Source organism: Notolabrus celidotus, chromosome 5 (assembly GCF_009762535.1).
Source record: "Notolabrus celidotus isolate fNotCel1 chromosome 5, fNotCel1.pri, whole genome shotgun sequence".
In the NCBI taxonomy this organism is placed as follows: Eukaryota; Metazoa; Chordata; class Actinopteri; order Labriformes; family Labridae; genus Notolabrus; species Notolabrus celidotus.
In genome coordinates, this window is record NC_048276.1 from 5,830,174 (window position 1) to 5,853,873 (window position 23,700).

At 41.2% G+C, this 23,700-nt stretch overlaps 2 protein-coding genes and 2 long non-coding RNA genes across 9 annotated transcripts in view; 2 read left to right on the forward strand and 2 right to left on the reverse strand.

The window, feature by feature from the left end:
* The window catches only part of LOC117813163 (Golgi SNAP receptor complex member 1-like), a 38,797-nt gene extending 19,169 nt beyond the window's left edge, over positions 1-19,628 (forward strand). Inside the window, exons 7-9 of the mRNA XM_034684282.1 lie at positions 18,661-18,690; positions 18,819-18,901; positions 19,219-19,628. Of these exons, the coding sequence (XP_034540173.1) occupies positions 18,661-18,690; positions 18,819-18,901; positions 19,219-19,343 (238 nt within the window). The 3' untranslated portion in view covers positions 19,344-19,628. The remainder of the gene's footprint in view (positions 1-18,660; positions 18,691-18,818; positions 18,902-19,218) is intronic.
* Positions 1,533-9,114, reverse strand: LOC117813166. 6 transcript variants are annotated; one of them, XR_004631334.1, is made up of 9 exons: positions 9,066-9,114; positions 6,181-6,269; positions 4,341-4,429; positions 4,156-4,257; positions 3,856-3,957; positions 2,243-2,342; positions 2,071-2,172; positions 1,830-1,931; positions 1,533-1,714 (listed from the first exon to the last, which is right to left on the reverse strand). It is a non-coding gene; the product is annotated as an uncharacterized LOC117813166 (long non-coding RNA). The 6 variants fall into 6 exon arrangements; XR_004631336.1 differs by lacking the exon at positions 9,066-9,114 and adding an exon at positions 6,482-6,594 and having other exon boundaries at positions 4,368-4,429; XR_004631333.1 differs by lacking the exon at positions 9,066-9,114 and adding an exon at positions 6,482-6,594.
* LOC117813168 lies at positions 4,145-5,188 on the forward strand. Its single transcript, XR_004631340.1, has 2 exons — positions 4,145-5,003; positions 5,106-5,188. It is a non-coding gene; the product is annotated as an uncharacterized LOC117813168 (long non-coding RNA).
* A 25-nt stretch (positions 19,629-19,653) lies between the features above and the next one.
* Positions 19,654-22,045, reverse strand: LOC117813165 (trafficking regulator of GLUT4 1-like). Its single transcript, XM_034684286.1, has 3 exons — positions 21,380-22,045; positions 20,547-20,673; positions 19,654-20,462 (listed from the first exon to the last, which is right to left on the reverse strand). The coding sequence occupies exons 1-3, from the start codon at positions 21,779-21,781 to the stop codon at positions 20,449-20,451; spliced, it is 543 nt and encodes a 180-aa protein (XP_034540177.1). The 5' UTR covers positions 21,782-22,045; the 3' UTR covers positions 19,654-20,448.
* Between the last annotated feature and the right edge of the window lie 1,655 nt (positions 22,046-23,700).

Genomic DNA, 23,700 nt, shown 5'->3' on the forward strand with positions numbered 1-23,700 from the left:
TGCTGAGACCGAGTTTTAAACATTAAGCTCATGTTCCCTTAAACTACAAGTCAAAGGAAAGTGTGCAAGTTTAGCGTGACCTAAACATTATATAATGTATGTTAATATTATCATGATTCATACTTCTCTTTTTGGATTCTAATTTTTTTTTTTTGAGTATATATACACTACCAGTCAAAAGTTTGGACACACCTTCTCAATCAATGGATTTATTTATTTTAATTATTTTCAACATTGTAGATTAATACTGAAGACATCAAAACTCAGTCAAGAGATTAATGTTTAGCACTAAGAAATAGGCGAGAAAAAAAAAAAAATAACAAGAACAACATTTACTTCTTATAATCTTATTAATCTTTCCACTCTCAGCTTAGATATTCACGAACCATCGTACCTTCAATCTTCCCACACAAACATTAACCCTCACAAGACACACTTGTTTATTTATTCATTTAAGCACATGTTTATATATATATATATATATATATATATATATATATATATATTATCTTTATATATATATATATATATATAATCTTTTTATTTATCTAATGTATTAACTCCTTGAAATTAATAATGAGGAATTTGTTAGCCAGCCTTATCTTTTTCATTTTCATTATTGATATAATATATTTATTTACATTCCTATTATTATTATTATTATTATTATTATTATTATTTTGGTCTTCTCCCTCTTTCATTGCTTACTTTTTATAAGTTATTTCTGTTTTTTTTATTAAATTTTTTATAAACATCAATTGATTTTCTCACTTCTTTGATTGTTTTTTAAATGTTGTCCATATTACTCTATCTACTATCACTTGGTCACCCCTTCTTGTAAAGCACATTTCTTGCACAATAATTATTATTTTTTAAATAAATAAATGAAGACATCTATGAAATAATCTGGTTTTGCCATAATCTGGATTACAACAGTAGCCAAATAGGGCTATCCATTGTGTGCTAATCCTACCTCTGAACAACACAACTGATGGTCTCAAACACATTAAGAAGGCAAGTCATTCTACAAATGAACTCTTGACAAGGCTCATGTTCATTAGAAACCATTCCAGGAGACCACTTCATGAAGCGGACTGAGAGAATACCAAGAGTGTGCAAAGCTGTCATGAAGGAAAAAGGGGGCTACTTTACAGAATCTAAAATATAAAACATATTCTGCTTTGTTTAACACTTTTTTGATAATTAAATAATTTCATATATGTTCTTTCATAGTTTTGATGTCTTCAGTATTAATCTACAGTGTTTACAATAATCAAAATAAATACAAACCCTTGAATGAGAAGGTGTTTCCAAACTTTTGACTGGTAGTGTAAGTCTTATTGATTTAAAATAAAAATATGTTTATCTTCTGTATACTGATATTTCAAACTCAACAGCCGTAAACTAAAGCTTAGAGACAAACCAACACTAAATAAATGTATGATTTTTTTTTTGATGAGGAAGAATAGAATGAAAAGCAACAAATATCCCCAAGAGTACTTGAAGGTCGGTCAGTAATCTGTCAGACATGATATTGTTCAGTAGATAGACTTTATTTCAACTCTTCTTTTGCATACATCTGATGAGTGACATTTACGTTTACAGATTTGGAATGATTGATATCTGAACACAGAGGTGGAAAACCTTCAATGTACTGACAGCAAAGCAAATGTTTCATCATTTTAGGAAGAGCTGATCATCAGAGGATCATTTCCTGAAAGAAAAGACAAAGAGAGAAAACAAGATAAGACGAGTTAAATCTGATAATGTAGTTTCAACACCTTGAATTAAATACATATACCACATGTTAATCTGTGACGATCCCATACCTCAGCTGATGTTAATCTTGTTTCCAGAACCGATGTTCCCGGTGTTTTGACCAACATTCACATTAGAAGTGTTTCCAACACTTGCGTTATCTGGAAGTCCCCCTGGTTATTAAAAAACGGATCAAGGGAAGGAATGAAAAGTAAACCTTGAAACTTGTATTTTTGTCTTAAATATATAAATACATGAGCATGAGTAATCAAAACACCAAATAATACCCCAACAACGTGAAGAATAACTCACCTTTTACGTCAAGCTCGTTGTGTGCTCCAATATTCCCAGCATTTGTTCCACACACCTTGACGTCGGACACATTTCCAAGAGAGGAGTCTTTTCCTAGACCTCCTATGAGAGAGAAAGATGGTTTTTAAAGCTGTCGAGGTGACACGAAAAGTAAATTCACGCATGTATTTACCTTGAACATCAACTGCATTGTGAGCACCGACATTCCCACAGTTGTATCCAATGTTAACACCCTCTACGTTTCCAACCTTCGACATTGTTGCTGCTGAATTCTGGAGAAAGACAGAGAGGAGAGTAAACCAACAATCTGCATAAAAACAGATCCATAAAAATGATTTCACACAGCTTAAAATATTAAAAATAACACTAATAAGAGCTGGAAGAGAAATCAGATATTAAAAGTGACCAACAGAAGAGCATGCAGTCTTTATCTCACCACTGGTTTCAGTTGTGTGTCCTGGTCTGTGTGGTGAGGTTTGTGAGTTGATGAGAGAAGACGCTGCTTTTATTGTTGACTTGTGCGTGGGCGTTAAGACTTTGTGGTTTAGGAGACAGAACCTTTTCTTTTCAGAGATTTCGTCGCACGTTGCGTCATCGGCCCAAGTTTGATTTAAAGGGCCTTATTTATAACTGAACCTATATTTTATTTACTAGTGGTTAGACTGGACTTCATATCTAGAAACAACAGCTTATAAAAACAACTTTTTTTATGTGGCACCAAATCACAACAAATGTCATCTGATCTCTCTCTCCAGACAGAGCAGGTTTAGTTCCTAGGAACGATATGCATCAATGAAGAACAGGTCATTTTCTTCATCACACACAGACGTGATCAGACCTGTGTGTGACATCTGCTGAAGCATGGTGCTGTTTCTATAGAGAAAAAATTCCGTGCAGGTGACAAACTCTGCCAACGTCTGGCTCAAACCCTCTGCCCTCATGTGTGGAAGCTCACTGATGTTCTGTACGTTGAATTCATCCTCTTGAACCAGGAGTGTCTGTATAACATTTTATGAGAATTCTCTAAATAGTCTTTGTTACATTTATGTTCCCCAGGTGTGCTCTCTGATAACTTAAAAAAGATAACTTATGGGGTGGTGGTGACCTAGTGGTCTAAGCGCCCCACGTATAGAGACTGCAGTCCTCCTAGCAGAGGTCGCCGGTTCAACTCCTGGCCGGTCGACCATTTGCTGCATGTCTTTCCCTGCTCTCTGCTCCCCACATTTCCTGTCTCTCTTCAGCTGTCCTATGTATTAAAGGCGAAAAAGCCTAACTTTTACTCAGACTGCCTTGATTTATTGCTCCCGGTGTCTATTTCAAATGAAGAGAACGTCGCAGGCTTAGACTAATGGTTAAGTTGCGCGCCCATATAGTGGTTGGCCCGTACTCGATTCCAGCCTGTGACCTCTTTCCTGCATGTCGTTCCCCCACTCTCTCACCCAGTTTCCAGCTCTATCCACCGTCCTCTCCTCTCTGACTAAAGGTGTCAAAGCCCCAAAAATATAACTTCAAATGAAGAGAAAATGGATGTATCTTGATATCTTTTAAAAGAAAAAAATCAAAGACTCAAAAGATTCATGTGGTGTGTTCACTTTATTTGTATCTCCTTGATCTGTGCTTCCATCATAGCATGTTTGTAACATTTCCATCTGTGGATCTGAAGAACGGGCCGACAAAAGAAGGAGAGTACGATCAAATAAAAGACATCAAAACTGATGATGACGCACAATCACTCATTTAGCACCCACTCCCCTGTTACCTGTAAATCGCTAATCTTCTTCTCACCTCAGTTGATGTTGATGCGGTTCCCTGAACCAATGGACCCTGAGTTGTTTCCAACAGTTACATTACGGGCGTTGCCAATGTTGGAATTGGCTGGGATCGGTCCTGTTCCAGGAATGTGAGGGATAGACAGCAGTGAATCATACTCGTCAAATCTTTACATATGTAGTGAATGAATCAGAAATAAACGACCAAGATAGAGAGATAGAGAGAGAGAGAGAGAGCGAGAGAGAGAGAGCGAGAGAGAGCGAGAGAGAGAGAGAGAGAGAGAGAGAGAGAGAGAGAGAGAGAGAGAGAGCTGACCCGTCACTGTGTAGTTGTTCTTTCCTCCGATGCATCCGTGGTTTGTCCCCTGAACATGAATATCTTCGATGTTACCAACAGAGACGTTTTCTCCAATGTCTCCTGTAGAAGATCAGACGTCAGAGGAAAATGACATAAACTACAGATCAGAACATCAGTGAGCTTCCACACTCAGATGAACTAACCTTTAATGTTGTACTCAGAATCCTCACCGCAGCCGATGGATGAGTTTCTGTTGCTGTGTCAAGAGAAGTTGGTCTTGCTGAAATGTCGACTGATGAGCAAAAGGAGAGGAAGAAATACGTTAAAAGAAACCCTGTGCTGCTGTGAAGTCCCATGTTGAAACTCACTATTTCTGTCTGGCTGTATTTTGTTATTTTGGACTTTAGTGAATTATCACGTGCCAGGCTCGGCAGCCTGAGCTTAAATTTAACATGTTGATGTAAACAGAACAGAAGCACATGAGGGCAGAGGGTTTGAGACAGACGTTGGCAGAGTTTAAAACCTGCACGGAATTTTTTCTCTATTGAAACAGCACCATGCTTCAGCAGGTGTCACACACAGGTGTGATCATGTCTGTGTCTGTTGAAAATAATTACCTGTTCTTTATTGATGCATATTGTTCCTAGGAACTAAACGAGCAGTGTTTGTGTGACTATGTCGAAACTGAGAGCTGCTGATAAGGAAATGATCACAGGTAACTCATCAAGACCGTGCTCATTCCTGCAGCTCCAGCCTACAGCACAACTGTTTAATGCAGCTGCCCAGAATTTGAAGACTGTGCCAGTGATGATATCTTTAAAGCGTTTATTGGAAGTTTTGGTGAGAAGAAGATTAGCGATTTACAGGTAACAGGGGACTGCGTGCTAAATGAGTGAATGTGCGTCATCATCAGTTTTGATGTCTTTTATTTGATCGTACTCTCCTTCTTTTGTCGGCCTGTTCTTCAGATCCACAGATGGAAACGTTACAAACATGCTATGATGGAAGCACAGATCAAGGAGATACAAATAAAGTGAACACACCACATGAATCTTTTGAGTCTTTGATTTTTTTCTTTTAAAAGATTTCAAGATGCATCCATTTTCTCTTTATTTGAAGTTATATTTTTTGGGCTTTGACACCTTTACTCAGGGAGGAGAGGACGGTGGATAGAGCAGGAAATTGGGTGAGAGAGTGGGGGAACGACATGCAGGAAAGAGGTCACAGGCTGGAATCGAGTACGGACCAACTGCTAAATGGGCGCGCAACTTAACCATTAAGGCTGATTTATACTTCTGCGTTGAATCAACGGCGTACCCTACGCCGGGGGTTCGCATAGCTCCCGTACCTACGCAGAGGCCTACGCACGTAGTAGACGTGCACCTCCTCCAAAATGTAACTACGCGTAGAGCCGACGCGGACCGCAAGCTCTGTGATTGGTCCGCTCGACGGCTTTGTCTTTCCCGCATTCACAGCACTTCCGGGATCCCAGACATCGGCCACACATCGGCCGTGTATTTCATCTCCTCCTCTCTATTCTTCATGTAATCATGTCTGTATGATAAACAGCAACATGTATCAGCTGTAGATTAACATAACACGCTCTGAATCGATGTGGAAAAGTAAACAGAGATCGTAGCAGGACCGGAAGCAGGCGACCGGCTATCAGAGAGACCACACTGCCCTCAAGCGTTTCGGAGGAGAATTGCTGCGCAACACGGACACATCGACGCACAAGTATGTGGGGCTCATGTCCGCGTCAGCCCCTGCTGCGTAGGGGCGACGCAGAAGTATAAATCAGCCTTTAGTCTAAGCCTGCGACGTTCTCTTCATTTGAAATCGCAAACTGGGAGCAATAAATATAGGCAGTCTCCTCCCCATAAGTTATCTTTTTTAAGTTATCAGAGAGCACACCTGGGGAACATAAATGTAACAAAGACTATTTAGAGAATTCTCATAAAATGTTATACAGACACTTGTGGTTCAAGAGGATGAATTCAACGTACGGTATATCAGTGAGCTTCCACACTCAGATGAACTAACCTTTAATGTTGTACTCAGACTCCTCACCACAGCCGATGGATGAGTTTCTGTTGCTGTGTCAAGAGAAGTTGGTCTCGCTGAAATGTCGACTGATGAGCAAAAGGAGAGGAAGAAATACGTTAAAAGAAACCCTGTGCTGCTGTGAAGTCCCATGTTGAAACTCACTTTTTCTGTCTGGCTGTATTTTGTTATTTTGGACTTTTGTTAATTATCACGTGCCAGGCTCAGCAGCCTGAGCTTAAATTTAACAGAAGCACATGAGGGCAGAGGGTTTGAGACAGGCGTTGGCAGAGTATGTCACCTGCACGGAATTTTTTCTCTATAGAAACAGCACCATGCTTTGGCAGGCATCAGACACAGGTGTGATCACGTCTGTGTCTAATGAAGAGAATGACCTGTTCTTCATTGATGCATATCGTTCCTAGGAACTAAGTGACGAGTGTTTGTATGGCTTTGTTGAAACTGACAGCTGCATTATATGCCTATAATTACTGTCAGATGTATCTTAACTGTACTGAGAAACTCTTTCATTCTATCATTCAAAGGGTACATCTATTGCAGTTACTAATATCATAATTAGATCCATTACAAACAATAAGTTGACTTCAGTAGTCTCCCTCTCTTCAATTCTCTCCGTAGTTTTAGCCAGACCGTTCAAAGTGCTGATATGCTTTGTATTGTTTATTTAAGCTTCAAGCTTATGTGCATTTAATAAAATCCTAACCACATACAGTGGGGCAAAAAAGTATTTAGTCAGCCACTGATTTTGCAAGTTCTCCCACTTAGAAAGATGAGAGAGGTCTGTAATTTTCATCAAAGGTGCACTTCAAGTATGAGAGACAAAATGAGAAAAAAAAATCCAGGAAATCACATTGTAGTATTTTTAAAGAGTTTATTTGTAAATGATGGTGGAAAATAAGTATTTGGTCAATAACAAAAGTTCAGCTCAGTACTTTGTAACATAACCTTTGTTGGCAATGACAGAGGTCAAACGTTTCCTGTAAGTCTTCACCAGGTTTGCACACACTGTAGCTGGTATTCTGGCCCATCCCTCCATGCAGATTTCCTCTAGAGCAGTGATGTTTTGGGGCTGTCGCTGGGCAACACAGACTTTCAACTCCCTCCACATATTTTCTATGGGGTTGAGGTCTGGAGACTGGCTAGGCCACTCCAGGACCTTGAAATGCTTTTTACGGAGCCACTCCTTCGTTGCCCGAGCGGTGTGTTTGGGATCATTGTCATGCTGGAAGACCCAGTCACGTTCCACCTTCAATGCTCTCACTGATGGAAGGAGGTTTTGGCTTAAAATCTCACGATACATGGCCCCGTTCATTCTTCCCTTAACACGGATCAGTCGTCCTGTCCCCTTTGCAGAAAAAAAAACCCAAAGCATGAGGTTTCCACCCCCATGCTTCACAGTAGGTATGGTGTTCTTGCGATGCAACTCAGCATTCTTCTTCCTCCAAACACGACGAGTTGAGTTTTTACCAAAAAGTTCCATTTTGGTTTCATCTGACCACATGATATTCTCCCAATCCTCTTCTGGTTCATCCATATCTGGCAAACTTCAGACGGGCCTGGACATGTACTGGCTTAAGCAGGGGGACACGCCTGGCACTGCAGGATTTGAGTCCCTCTGGGCGTAGTGTGTTACTGATAGTAGCCTTTGTTACTTTGGTCCCAGCTCTCTGCAGGTCATTCATCAGGTCCCTCCTTGTAGTTCTGGGATTTTTGCTTTCCGTTCTCATGATCATTTTGACCCCACGGGATTGAGATCTTGCGTGGGGCCCCAGATTGAGGGAGATTATCAATGGTCTTGTATGTCTTCCATTTTATTACAATCGCTCCCACAGTTGATTTATTCACACCAACCTGCTTGCCTATTGTAGATTCACTCTTCCCAGCCTGGTGCAGGTTCACAATTTTCTTCCTGGTGTCCTTGGACAGCTCTTTGGTCTTGGCCATGGTTGAGTTTGGAGTCTGAGTGTTTGAGGCTGTGGACAGGTGTCTTTTATACAGATAACCAGTTCAAACAGGGGCCATCAATACAGGTAACGAGTGGAGGACAGAAGAGCTTCTTAAAGAAGAAGTTACAGGTCTGTGAGAGTCAGAAATCTTGCTTGTTTGTGGGTGACCAAATACTTGTTTTCCACCATCATTTACAAATAAATTATTTAAAAATCCTACAATGTGATTTCCTGGATTTTTTTTTCTCATTTTGTCTCTCAGTTGAAATGTACCTCTGATGAAAACTACAGACCTCTCTCATCTTTCTAAGTGGGAGAACTTGCAAAATCAGTGGCTGACTAAATTCTTTTTTGCCCCACTGTACACTTGAGGTCAAAATTATTAGCCCCCCAGGAATTCTGGAACATTTTCCCTAAATTCTGCCCAATGTTTGAATCATTGATAAAACTTGATATAAGCAAACATTCACCAGTGTTCTTTAGTAGCTTTGGTACATTTTGGAATGTAAAATACATTTTTAGAATAACTTTATATCAAATATGGTGAAAAATGGGGTGGTCAAAATGATTAGCCCCCATGTGAATTTTTACTTTTAAAACACACCTGAGCAGTCAGTTTGTTTCCTAACAACACCTGTAGGTCTGTTGGCTTCCTAACAACACCTGAGCATTCAAACAGCATTGAGATTTCCTTAAGGGACTCCAAACACGGCACTTGAACACGTTATTGTGAGAGACTACTCTTACTAACCATGCCAAAGACAATGGAAATCAGTCTTGAGCTCAGAAAGAAGATATTTGAGGCTCATGATAAGGGGGAAGGCTATACTGTCATTTCCAGGCGTTTTACAGTGTCTAGAATAGCTGTATGTTGCATCATTGCAAAGTACAAGGAGACAAACTCTGTTGGAAACAAACCTGGGCGTGGTAGAAAACGCAAGATTTAAAGAACTTTGGGGAGGAAAGTAGTCGAAGATGTCAACAAGAAGCCCCGGACATCTGCAAAGATGATTGTTGCTGACCTGACCTCAATTGGAGTTGATGTTTGAAGGAGCACAGTTGTGAGGCATCTTCATCGTAGTGGGCTTCAGGACCATCGTCCCAGAAGAACCCCTTTACTCAAAGAGTGGCACATCAGAGTGAGACTGAGGTTTGCCCGAGAACATTTGAAAGGTAAAAATGAGTTTGGAAGTCCATCTTTTGGTCTGATGGAACTTTTTGGGCACATGGATGTTGTTCATGTTTGGCCAAGAAAGGGAGAGTCCTTCAACCCTTAAAACATGGGCCTCAGAATTAAACATGGTGGGGGGAGTGTCTTACTGTGGGGCTGTTTTGCAGCCTCAGGCACCGGAAATCTTGTACTGGTGCATGGCATCATGAAAAAAGAAAGTTATGTTGACATTCTGAGGGATAATGTGAAGAACTCTGCTCCTAGTCTAGGCTTTGGTCGGCGCTGGATCTTCAAGCAAGACAACAATCCAAAGCTTACGGCAAAATTGGTCAAACAGATCTTAAAGGACACCAAAACCAAGGTCCTGGAGTGGCCCGTACAGAGCCCAGATCTAAATCCTGTGAAGAATCTGTGGTGGATGCTCAAAGTGAATGTCCATGCTCAGAAACCATGTATTTTGGACCAGCTGGAACATGTTGCATTGGAAAAATGGGCCAAAATCCCTCCAGAGACATGTGCCAACCTTGTAAAGAACTATTTGAAGAGGTTGTTGTCAGGTATGGCTCAGAACGGGCACACTATTGACTACTTAGGGCCAGGGGGCTAATAATTTTGGACGTGCCATTTTTACCTTTTCTTGTTTTAATTCATTGCATCAATAAAATATCCAAGTCAAACATAGTGAACATTTGTCTTTGTTATTTTGGAAACACATAAACTATACACACTTGTTTTTAATGGTCATTTTCATGGAGAAATCAAGGGTTTTATCTGATTTCACAAGGGGGGCTAATAATTTTGACCTCAAGTGTATATAACAAGATATCTCTGTAACTTTGTTCCCTTAAACCAAAACTCAAAGCAAAGTGTGCAAGTGTAGCGTGACCTAAACATTATATAACGTATGTTAATATATTCATGATTCTGACTTTTCAAATAGTCTTACATTTAAGTTAAAGAGTGAGGAGCGGAGTCAGGCAGAGAGCTTGGGGGTCTGTGCCTCACAACTTTCCCTGCAGGCTTAGAGCTCATACCGTGCTGTAGCTAGTAGGAGTGAAAACTCCTGATAGTGAAAACAAAAAGAGCGACACAGCTGCACAGAAACTGCACGTTGTAGACATGGTGACTTCCTGAAGAGCCAGTCTTTCTATCAAAGAGTGAGCATCAATGCTTGGTACCTTTGAATCCAAGTCAAATTTAACTTTTAAATATGAACTTTGATTTAGTATAAATTATGTGTTTATCTTACATGTTGTGAGTTTCCAGCAGTGTAGATGCAGAAGTTTGGCATCTTGTTTTGCACTGCTGGAGTCCTCTGTAGCTTTTATCCTAAAACAAGCATCTCATATTTTTGATCCCTGGACGTCTCTCTTTATATATTCTATCTGTGGCTCTTAAGTATTATTTTTCTGTCTGTGATTTCATCATCTGGTGCATGGAAACAGATTCTGAGGTTTATCTTGCATCTGAGATTCAAAAGTAACGTGGTTCTCACAAACTTTAACTTTCAGTCCAGTCCACATGAAGCTGGACTTCAGTTTGAACTAAAGCTTCACTTTCAGTATTACAAACGTATGAATCAGCAAAGTTGTGTGTGGGAACATCAAATCATAACTCCTATAAATCAGGGAAATCAGAAAGTTACAACTCTTTTTAACAAATTCTTATCCTGTGGTGGAACTTAAAAAAAAACAGCTTACATGAACAGCTGGTTGATTTGGGATCAATTCAAATATGCTGATGCCGTAAACACCAGTGTTCCCAACTCTTAGTAGTCTCTGCAGTGTCTTGTTACCTTTATATTGCCATTGTCAAAACTTATGTGACAATAATTCATGATGTCTGTGTGCACATGAAGACAAGATTGAGATCTTTAAGTTAGCTACCTCAAGATATTAAAGATTTTTACCACCATGCACCAACTTTAAGAGCAGCTTATTTTACGCTCTTCTTGAAGCCATGATCAGATTTTATTTCCTTCTTTCAATAATCCACATTTCAAGATTATGTAGTAACTGTTGAAAGAGTTCACTCTGTCACTGCTGTCAGAGCATTAATCACAGATCAGTCCAGAGGTTTGTTAGCAGCCCCACCTTGCTGTCACTCTGTCACAATGCATCATCTCCCCAGCCGGATTATCACGAATCACCATCTCTCTTCAGTTTCTGATATTCTGTTTTAATCTCTGTAGCACTAGAAGATGACAGCGCCTCATCAGAAGCCTACAACTAATCTACCAATTTGATCCCACAATGAAAAAGACCTGAATGAAGACATTTCCCAGTTTTCCATCTGTTTCAAGTGCAATTGATCACAACAAATGTTATCTCAAGACACTTTTACAAACAGAGCAGGTCTAAACCGTACTCTGTGTTCTATCATTAACAAAGACCCAACACTCAGCTGCTCTCTTCATTTGAAATAGACACTGGGAGCAATAGATCAAGGCAGTCTGAGTAAAAGTTAGGCTTTTTCGCCTTTAATAGATAGGACAGCTGAAGAGAGATTAAGATGAGGTCAGACTGAGTCCTGTCTGTAAGATGGGACTGGATCTTATCCGGTCTTGATGTTGGGTCTTTGTTAATAATAGAACATAGAGTACGGTCTAGACCTGCTCTGTTTGGAAAGAGTCTGAGGACAGCATTTGTTGGGATTTGGCACTTTGTAAATAAAGATTGATTGAACAGAAATCAGGGAGGACGTTGACTTCATCCTCTTGAACCAGGATTGTCTGTTTAACATTTTAATGGGAATTCCCTCAATAGTGTTTCAGCTAGCAGTTAGAAATATTAAACTTCAGCTGTGTTTTGAGGCTTTTTAGTTTGGCTGTTCTCACAGATATCAGCTGGAAACACCCCCCTGTTTGAACTATCACTTGAAATCTATTTCTTGTTTTTGTTGTGTTATATTTCAGCCCTCGATAAACCGGTCCTCTGACTGTCTTGATCTATTGCTCCCAGTGTGCGATTTCAAATGAAGAGAAGGGCGCGGGATCAGCCTCATGGTTAACCCTCTTCATATGTTTGTTTCTCAAGAACAGCAACAATGTTCCTGGGTCAATTTGACCCGGGGCATATTCAATTATCCAAAAGTGCCAAAACCCCAAAAAATCCCAATAAACATTTTTTTTTATCTCATTATTAACTCTATTACTAACCATTTAAATCAATATTTAGTGTAATGGTGATCTTTAATGATCACAGATCATGGTTCAATGAGGATAACTCACTCCTTTTTCATAAATATTCATTTTAAAACTCTCTTGCAGAGAATCTTGATATGTTTTGCCCCTCCCCTGCTGCTGAGTGTCCCCTCAATGTGGATGGAGTTTGCCCACGGGAACAGAGGCTGGAGTGAAATGTGTCACACAGTTGCAAAGAAACAATTAGTATTGGACACTTCTGACCCCTTTAAGCCTCCACTTTGACTGCCGGGTCAGATTGACCCACAAACAGTATCTGTGAAATATAATCATGCAAGGGGGGGTGAAATATGTGAAATGAAGCATTTTTATTTTTTATGTTGATTACACAAATTAAGCCAAGCTGAAGACGTTTCATACTGAAAAATACTAACATTTTAAATTTTTTTTTAAATTTTGAAATGGGTCAATCTGACCCGGAACATAACAGGGGTTGGTAATCAGATTTAGATACACTTTTTGTCATACTGGTTAAAATGATCTTTATGTCCTGATGGCAATCATTACATGATGTGTTCCTAAAAAAGAGTGAAAAAAAGCTGCTCTCTACAGCCGGAGTAAACCTGGGAAAACACCAACCAATCACCGTTTTTTGGCTCCCCAAATTTTAAACCAATCAAATCCCGTCCAGCCGTTCTGCCCTCCTCCTGCGTCGTTTTGGAGGAGCTCCGAGGGAGGAGGGGAGGGGTTAGACGGAGTCATGAGGAAAAGCTACATTCAAATTCATGCTGGTTTTCCGAGACTACCAACCCTAGCTTTAAGTTGCGCGCCCATATAGTGGTTGGTCCGTACTCGATTCCAGCCTGTGACCTCTTTCCTGCATGTCGTTCCCCCACTCTCTCACCCAGTTTCCTGCTCTATCCACCGTCCTCTCCTCTCTGAGTAAAGGTGTCAAAGCCCCAAAAATATAACTTCAAATAAAGAGAAAATGGATGCATCTTGAAATCCTTTAAACAAAAAAAAAATCAAAGACTCAAAAGATTCATGTGGTGTGTTCACTTTATTTGTATCTCCTTGATCTGTGCTTCCATCATAGCATGTTTGTAACATTTCCATCTGTGGATCTGAAGAACAGGCCGACAAAAGAAGGAGAGTACGATCAAATAAAAGACATCAAAACTGATGATGACGCACAATCACTCATTTAGAACCCACTCCCCTGTTACCTGTAAATCTCTTCTCCTCTTCTCACCTCAGCTGATGTTGATGCGGTTCCCTGAACCAATGGACCCTGAGTTGTTTCCAACAGTTACATTACGGACGTTGCCAATGTTGGAATTGGCTGGGATCGGTCCTGTTCCAGGAATGTGAGGGATAGACAGCAGTGAATCATGTTGGTCAAAACTTTACATATGTAGTGAATGAATCAGAAATAAATGACCAAGATAGAGAGAGCGAGAGCGAGAGAGAGAGAGAGCGAGAGAGAGAGAGAGAGAGAGAGAGAGAGCTGACCCGTCACTGTGTAGTTGTTCTTTCCTCCGATGCATCCGTAGTTTGTCCCCTGAACATGAATATCTTCGATGTTACCAACAGAGACGTTTTCTCCAATGTCTCCTGTAGAAGATCAGACGTCAGAGGACAACGTCCCAAAACTCTACAGATCAGAACATCTGTGAGCTTCAACACTGAGATGAACTAACCTTTAATGTTATACTCAGACTCCTCACCGCAGCCGACAGACAAGTTTCTGTTGCTGCCGGTGTCAAGAGAAGTCGGTCTCGCTGAAATGTCGACTGATGAGCAAAAGAAAAGGAAGAAATACATTAAAAGAAACCCTGTGCTGCTGTGAAGTCCCATGTTGACACACTCACTATTTCTGTCTGGCTGTGTTTTGTTGTTTGACTTTTGTGCATCATCATGAGCAGGGCTCGGCAGCCTGAGCTTAATGTTTAACATGTTAGTGTAAACAAAACAGGAGCACATGAGGGCAGAGGGTCTGAGCCAGACGTTGGCAGAGTTTGAAACCTGCGCTGAAGTTTCTCTGGAGAAACAGCACCGTGCTTCGGCAGGTATCAAACACAGGTGTGATCACGTCTGTGTGTGATGAGGAGAACAACCTGTTCTTTATTGATTCATCTCATTTTCTAGGATCTACAGTATCTCACAAAAGTGAGTACACCCCTCGCAAATCTCCAAATATTTAATTATATCTTTTCATGAGACAACACTGAAGAAATGACTCTTTGATATAATGTTAAGTAGTCAGTGTACAGCTTGTTTAACAGTGTAAATTTACTGTCCCCTCAAAATCACTCAACACACAGCCATTAATGTCTAAACCACCGGCAACAAAAGTGAGTACACCCCTAAGTGAAAATGTCCAAATTGGGCCCAAAGTGTCAATATTTTGTGTGGCCACCATTATTATTATTATTATTATTTTCCAGCACTGCCTGAACCCTCTTGGGCATGGAGTTCACCAGAGCTTCACAGGTTCTCACTGGAGTCCTCTTCCACTCCTCCATGACGACATCACAGAGCTGGTGGATGTTAGAGACCTTGCCCTCCTCCACCTTCCGTTTGAGGATGCCCCACAGATGCTCAATAGGGTTTAGGTCTGGAGACATGCTTGACCACTCCATCACCTTCACCCTCAGCTTCTTTAGCAAGCAGTGGCCGTCTTGGAGGTGTGTTTGGGGTCGTTATCATGTTGGAATACTGCCCTGCGGCCCAGTTTCTGAAGGGAGGGGATCATGCTCTGCTTCAGTATGTCACAGTACATGTTGGCATTCACGGTTCCCTTAATGAACTGTAGCTCCCCAGTGCCGGCAGCACTCATGCAACCCCAGACCAAGACACACTTGTCTTTGTACTCCTCACCTGAGCACCGCCACCCACACTTGACACCATCTGAACCAAATAAGTTTACCTTGGTCTCATCAGACCACTAGACATGGTTCCAGTAATCCATGTCCTTAGTCTGCTTGTCTTTAGCAAATTGTTTGCAGACTTTCTTGTGCATCATCTTTAGAAGAAATGTGAGGGGTGTACTCACTTTTGTGAGCTACTGTAAATGAAAAGTCTTTGTGTAACTATGTCAGAACTGAGAGCTGCTGATAAGGAAATGATCACAGATACAAACATCATCAACTCCCCACTAACACATGTGGAGCTTAGAGCGATAAGTGGAATGAACTGTTCAGTCTACAGGAAGTGACTGTGATAGATACTCTGTTATTGAGGTTGAAATGTGATCATCTGTTTTATTTTAATGATATGATGCCCTGTAGTTTTGGGGGGTTTTAAGACCTCATATTGTTTTCTAGTAAGGAATGACTTTAAACCGTGCCCGTAATAACTTCAGAGTGACATGAAAACAATTTGTAATTTCAGTTTCAGATGTTCTCTAACAAAAATGTAACATTATACCTCCAGGGAAAATACTGTGTTAAGTTAAGTGTTAACCCCCCCCTCCCCTCCACCACAACCCAACCAACTTTTTTGCAGCAGTGAGGCCGGCGAAAGGCAAGGCAAGGCAGCTTTATTTGTATAGCACATTTCATACACGAGGGCAACTCAATGTTCTTTACATTAAAAGATTAAAAGCATTGGAAACATTCAGACAAGCATAAAAGAACATAATTAAAATTACAAATCTAATAAAATAGAAAAGGATAATTAGAAGATAAGATAGGAAGCAGTGGCAAATAAAAAAGTCTTAGTCTTTGATTTAAAAGAGGTGAGAGTTGGAGCAGACCTACAGCTTTCAGGGAGTGTGTTCCAGATATGTGGAGCATAATGACTGAACGCTGCTTCACCATGTTTCCTTCTGACTCTATGGGACTGAAAGCAGACCAGTACCTGATGACCTCAGAGATTGAGATGGTTCATGCAGCAGCAGCAGCAGATCAGCAGTGACAACAACAGATCATTCAACAGTAACGCTGCCGCCGAAACAGGCTTAGACAAGGAGAATGTGGTAGATAACCGAGAGGAGACGCAAGCGACCATGCTCATCCCTGCAGCTCCAGCCTACAGCACAATTGTTTGAACGCTGCTGTGTCAGTGACGATATTTTTAAAGTGTGTTATTTGAAGTTTTCAGAAATCTGTCTTTTGCATACTTCAATCTTTGTTTCTTTTTATCGTCCTGCTGATTTAGAGACCTTTTACCAATCAGGAAAGCAAAAGAGAGGCCTCGCCTTTAACCCTCCTGTTATGTTCGTTTCTCTGGGACAGCAATCATTTTCCCGGGTCAATCTGACCCGGGGCATATTCAGTTATCCAAAAGCGTCAGAACCCCAAAAAATCCCAATACACATCTAATTTTTAATTCCATTACTAACCATTTAAATCAAGATTTAGTTCATTGGTGTTCTTTAATTCCCAGATCATGGTTCAATGAGGATAACTCACTCGTTTTTCATTTAAATTAATGTTAAAAATGTTTTAATGTACATTGGAAAGCCCTAAATATAAATACAATAGTTTTACATGACAATAATTTTTGTTTATTTTATTTTACGGTCATGGAGCGGGTCAGAGACTCAGGTGTGGAACAACAGTGACACAGTAGACCAGCAGATATACGAAAAAGATTTAATAACAAAAGATCACAGTGAAGCACTGGCAGAAAAATGGTATCTATGAGGCGGGGCAAAAACAACAAACTCTCTAAGGATTTGATTCTACAAAAAAAAAAAAGGATCACAGTAAGTACTGACAAAAAAATGGAAAAAAAAGAGGCGGGGAACAACAACTAAAAACTCTACGCAACAAGGCTGACCCAGAGAGAGAATAGAGAACCGACAGTCCGAAAAAGGGAAGTCTTGAGGGAAGGTAGGCTGAGGAGGTGTGCAGCGTGGCTGAAGGAATTCCAGAGTATATGCAGGATCAGGTGAAGCTTCAAACAGAGCAGGCAGAGTTGGTCCGAGATCTGCAGCACAGGAAACAAGAGATTAATATACAGAGTGGTAACAAAGACACGGTAGAGCATAAGCTAGTTCGACTGACTGTGTTATACAACGGTCCGGCTCCAAGTTGTGGCTGAAATCAGGCTTTTATGGCAGAGGAGATGAGTTTCTGGTAGACCACTCTGGTGATTACAAATCGCCTGCACCTGTCTGCATACACACACCTCACTCAAGCTCACCTGGGGAAAAAAGGAAAAAAGAGGGAAAGGGAGAGACTGCCACTAAGCAGAGCTGGAGGGCCTGACATTTACATTTAGATTTTTTTGATTTTTATGAAGTGATGTAGATAAAGAAACCTCTTCTGTCACAAGCTGCCCAGATTTGTATGCTGCATTTAGCTGGTTCAGAAGGCATATATTGCCTAAAATACACTTTAAAAAGGGTCAGTTTGACCCGCAACATAACAGGAGGGTTAAGGGTTAAGCTCTAAACTCATCCTCAGACCAGTAGACATCAGGAAACATGAAGCATATTCAAGTTGAAGTTGAACTGTTTCAATAACTTGGTTAACTTGAGAATAAAAATAACCGAGTGAAGAGAGAAAAACATGAAAGGGTGAAGCTGCGTCGTCTGTGGACTCTGCAGGCTAATAAAGAAAAGAGGGAAAAGCAGAGGACAGCAGCAGATAGACGGTCGGAGAGGTTGACGAATAGATGGAGGAAGTATAAAGCTCAGTATTGATTTTTGGTCTCCAGTGGAGTCGGCCAGGATGCTCGCTGCTGCCCTTTTATGCTCTGCAGCTCGGCTCCGGACTGAACGCTTCAGCTCTCTGTGCGTCACTTATCTCAGCAGATGATGTAAACCTCGCTCAGCCTCTGTGTGTCCTCCATCTGTGCGTCTCTTTTGATTATACCCAACTAAAGCAATTAACACAGAGACCGGGCTGCAGTTATGTTGATGGGTTTTTAGGAGCTTCTATAGATTTGACCAATCAGATCCAAATAATCCCCCCATTAAGCAGCACTTCTCCTCACAGGAAGTGCTCCTTTTATGATAATAGACCCAGAGAGCCGTGTGGTTTCCTTTTTCTCCTGTGCTATGATGCCACTGCTCTTTTACCAGAAGATTCAGACGCAGTGGGCTTGAAATCAAATCAGGAGTTGGGAGTGATGAACGCTGATTTATGAGCAGTGAAATGAATCTTTGTAAAACTCCTTAAAGGAATTTAATCTTTGTTAAGAGAACTTTATAAAAGAGATGATTTCCTCTCTTCTCTTTTTCCTCACAGCTCAGATAGTCTGCTCGACAGTGCAATAAGGTAAGCTCTCTCTCTCTCACACACACACACACACACACACACACACACACACACATCATAAGCAGAATGTAGCCAGCTCTATGCATCTCTTCATGCCACTAATCCCCCCTTGGTTTCTCTTCCTCCAGTATTGCCATGGCTACCAAAGAGAACATCACTTTTCAGCGTGGGATGCTGAAGTCTATTCAAACCAGGGTCACAACTCTGGCCAGTATCCTTTCATCATTTAAATCATCCTCCCCATTTTAACTTCCCTGTGTTCAGATTAGGATTAACGCTCAGCTGATGCAGATTATTCGCTCAACTTTTGCTCTGTTTTTTTTCTGTAAATGTCAGCACAGATCAGGAATAACACACCGGCAGACTCCCTCACGGTGAGCGCCGGTGTCACAGACGGCAGACTAAACCATCAGGCTGCATGTCGTCTTTTCCTCCCTGCTGCTTTCTGTCTCTCTCCTCTCTGTAAGGGAAGGGAAACCCTCCTCGGATCTTAATTATTTTCCTTCACCACACCCTCCTGCCCCTCAGATCGTTTCCCCACCATCAACAGCCTCATCCAGAAAATCAATTTGCGCAAGAGGCGGGACTCTTTAATTCTAGGCGGGGTGATCGGCGTCTGCACCATCCTGCTGCTGCTCTACACTTTCCACTGACCGGACCGGACAAGACACCTCCAAGTGAAACACGAAACAAGGGTTGCAGCACTTTTTTAACGTTTTCCAAAGCTTCCCTCTCTTATTTTCATAAAAAAAAAGTCAAATAAATATCTTTTTTGAAGTCTTAAATTGAAGTGTAAGGGTTCCCTCTCTCAGATTGAGTTTATTTATGATCTGCTTCTATCCTGTCTTCATTATGACTCTTTATAAATGTACTGTACTGGGATTGTTTCCTGTTAATGCTCTTCATATGATGAAATAAAGGCGCGCACTCACTTTGAAGTCGGTCATGCTCATTCAAGTTTATTTCAGACATGCAGAACTATGGCACAGTAAACCAGTCATACAGTATAAATATAGAAACATCAACTTCAGAATGCCAGAACAGTGCATACAGGGGGGGGGGGGGACGGTCCCAATCAAATCTTGCAGTATATTGTAACGAGGTGAGTAGATCCAGGCAGTTCAGTTGGTTCACTTTTATCATAATAAGCACGCAAAGCAAGATATCACGCTATGATAAATGTACATGAGTTTTAAACTTGGTGTAAACAGTGTAAGAAATCACTTGATGCAGAGTCAGTCTGGACTGTGCTGCAGAAGTAAAGAGAAACAGGGCAGGCAGTGGCAGAGTAGAGGTGCACTGATGCATTTTGTGTTTTAATAATCATGATTGACCGAATTATGTATTTTTGTTTTGAAGAGGCAGAAGGTAGTGCCATCCAAATCTCTGAGACAACAAAGTGTGTACATCAGTGCACCGCTAGTTTAAACTATGAGTACTTCAAACTGTGTCGTCTGATGATCCGACTCCACAGCTGTGTGTAGCGTTTGTTTCCCATCGTTGTTCCTGAGTTTGTGGGGGTGAGTGTTGTCCAGAAAAAGAGAAACAGCCTGCGACTTCTTTCCTTTTTTTCTTTCTTTGGTCCTTAGCAGAAAAAAGCATCAACAGAGTCTCTTCAGCTTGTTGTTCAACTCAGATTTTTGTGCTTTGTCATCTCAAAATAAACGACACTTTGCTCTTCCTCTCTTCTGTGCAAATTTGAGATCAGGGTTGAAGTTTAAGGAGCCAGGAGTGGTGTGACTCCTTCTATCGCTCAGCTCACTGCTGGGTCTCTGAGGGAGGAGGGAGAGAGAGAGAGGTTAAGATACACAGTCGCACACTTTGAGCAGGGATGTGTTGGATGTGTCTCTTCATACCTATTGTTAACACTGTGAAGATGATGACAGCCACACCCAGCAGTATTGCTAGACAGCTGAGGAGCATAGACAGACGCCCATACTTCCTTGCTCCTGCTATGTCTCCTGAATGGAGAACTGTCCTCGACTAATGAGGGAGAAGGAGGTGATCAAGGGGAGATGATTGAAAAGCAGCTTTTAAGGGTAAAAAAAACATCTGTAGTCAGAGCCGTGGGAAGTGGCTTTAAGTTGGGGGTGCTGTAGTAAGAGGTGCAATTTTTTTTTCTTTTTGCATTTAGGTTACACATACATTTTATTTTTATTTATCTGGTTTGAATACAAGCTTTCAAGAGAACTCTTCATTATAAATTCACAAATTGCAACTTCCATACCCCGGTGTACAGCAAAGAGCATACAAGACAAACCTGGTAAAACAGGCCCACAAGGCAGTAAAGCACATTGAACAGAACTTTTAGTTTTTAAGCAGGCACACACACACACACACACACACACACACACACACACACACACAGGGCCCATGCATCAGGTTATTTTAAAATGAATAGTTATTTCAAATTGCTATAATTATTTCTCAAATCTTCCTCAGGCATTACATTTTCAGAAAATAATACAAGGAAAAAAAACCTGATTTATTGTGTTAATTAATGTATTTGTTTCAACTTATTTATGCATCCAGAAAAACATGTGTGATGCCTTTTCCAACAGTGGGTGCTGCAGCACCCTCAGCACCCCTACTTCCCACGGCCATGGGTGTAGTGTTTGAAAAGTGCAACAACTGTATACTTCAAATATCCACAATCACAGAAAACAACACATGGAAGTCAAACACTCACCACATGTGCATACCACAAGGCACAGATGTTGAGCGGCACAGCTGGGCAGAAGCAGGACAGCACAGCGAGCCAGAGGTAACTCCGGGGTGCGGACCCGGGTGGCAACGGGGAGGGCAGAGGACCCAAGCTGAGCCGGGACAAGGACCTGGGTGGGGGGGCCAGCTGCCCGATGGAGCCCGACTTAAGTGGTGATCTGTGTCCATTCTGGTCCGCGTCCAGGGAGCGGATGCTGCCTCTGATGGTGAGGGAGAAGGAGTCGGACGGCTTGATGTTGGTCTGCCCGGTGGGCTCAGTGGTCGTGGTGCTCAGCAGCTTCTCCGTGTCCTGGAACTCGGTGGGGTTTGAAACTTCTCTCTCCCCCAGGGCGCTTTTCCCAAACGTAGGATCATTGTTGATAGCCATGGCTGGAAGATAAGAAATCTCAAAGTCTGGTGTGTCCGCGCGAGCCGCTTTCCTGTGGATGGGGATGCTGAAGAATCCTCTTCAGATGTGCTCCATGGGGGGTCATTAGATTAAATATTATAAATTCAGAGAGACTAATTCCTTCAAGGCAACCTTTTTAATTAAGCAGTCTAACTCCATCAAAATGTCTTATTGATGAGAGAGATGTTATTGATGTCTGAGTCCCTCTTGCGTTTAGTTGGCGTTGAGCGTCCGGACGCACGCCTAGCCTTTTACCCCCCACCCCCCCACACACCCTCTATTATGGAGTGAGGTATTACCGCATCCCTTACATCTCCACAGCTCAACCCCAGTGTCTTAGGCCTATACTTATGCAGTAGGCGAGGCTGTGACAATGCAAAAAAAAAACAACAACTATTAAACTAGTGAACACGCTCGGTGCGTAAAAGCTTTCCATTTACGCGTTGGGGGAACAGCTGGATCAGCATGCAGGACGCCACACGGGGTGTCTGAGTGAAAGGGGGGTAAGGTGGACTCGAGCATCAGCTTTTCAACAGATACACGACGCCCTGCTGACTCACGTTCTGCTGTAAAGTCATATTCTGCAAGGATGACAGGAAACTCTCCATCCTCACCTTCCTCCCCATTAACCTTCCCTTACATCTTATAATATTCAATAAATGGGACTGAGAATTAGTTTCAATGAGTTTTACATTAACCAGATACAGTAAAGTCTGGAGCAGCAGACGCTTGAATCAGTTTAATCCAATAATAAAATTAAACATTATTAAGGATTCGATGCTCAATATAGCAGATCCCCTTTTTCTCAGGAGTAAAATAAAAACAGATTATGCTGCCAACGCCAGCAAAGACATTTTAACAGTTTGAATTCTGCATTGTAGCAGATAAAACATTAAAAATAGCTTTTTCTGGTGCCCTTTCAGAGGAAAATGCATGAAAAAGGGCCCTGTGGATGCCCCACCTATGTAACAACCATAGAACAAATGCCCTCTCAATGCCTTCTAAAATGTAAAACACATAAACGTGCCCTCTGGATGCCACTTAAATGTATAAAACATAGAAAAAAAGTGCCCCCTGGATACCCACGAGTAAATTATGTTGTGTCATCTTAAATATGCAGCTACTATAATCAGTAGTATAGACATAAATAAATAGGTTTGTGTTTTCCTTTTTCATAATTCAATTTCCAGCACGAATGGTCACATAAATATTCACCAGAATGCAGGAAATGAAGTGTAAGCTGCCCAAAATTTTGTGGGGGAGGACCCACAGAACCTCCTCTTGTTAATGCTTCCTCAATACATTTGAATGAACCCTAAACTGTGACATCACTCCAGTTCTCAGATCTCTACACTGGCTTCCTGTCGGTCAGAGAATAGACTTTAAAATCCTGCTGATGGTTTATAAAGCACTGAATGGTTTAGGCTGATCTGCTACTACTTTATGAACCACCTCGATCTCTGAGGTCATCAGGTACTGGTCTGCTTTCAGTCCCAAGAGTCAGAAGGAAACATGGTGAAGCAGCGTTTAGTCATTATGCACCACATATCTGGAACACACTCCCTGAAAGCTGTAGGTCTGCTCCAACTCTCACCTCTTTTAAATCAAAGACTAAGACTTTTTTATTTGCCTCTGCCTTCCTATCTTAGATTATTTTAACTCACTTTAAATTAAAATCTTAATTTTATTTTTAATATATTTCTAATTTTCCTTTTCTTTTCTGTTTTATCACATTTGTCATTTTAATTGTGTTCTTTTATGCTTGTCTGAATGTTTCCAATGCTTTTAATGTTTTAATGTAAAGCACATTAAGTTGCCCTCCTGTATGAAATGCACTATACAAATAAAGCTGCCTTGCCTTGCCTTGCCTTACCAGGGGTTTGAAAGGAGGAGCTTTT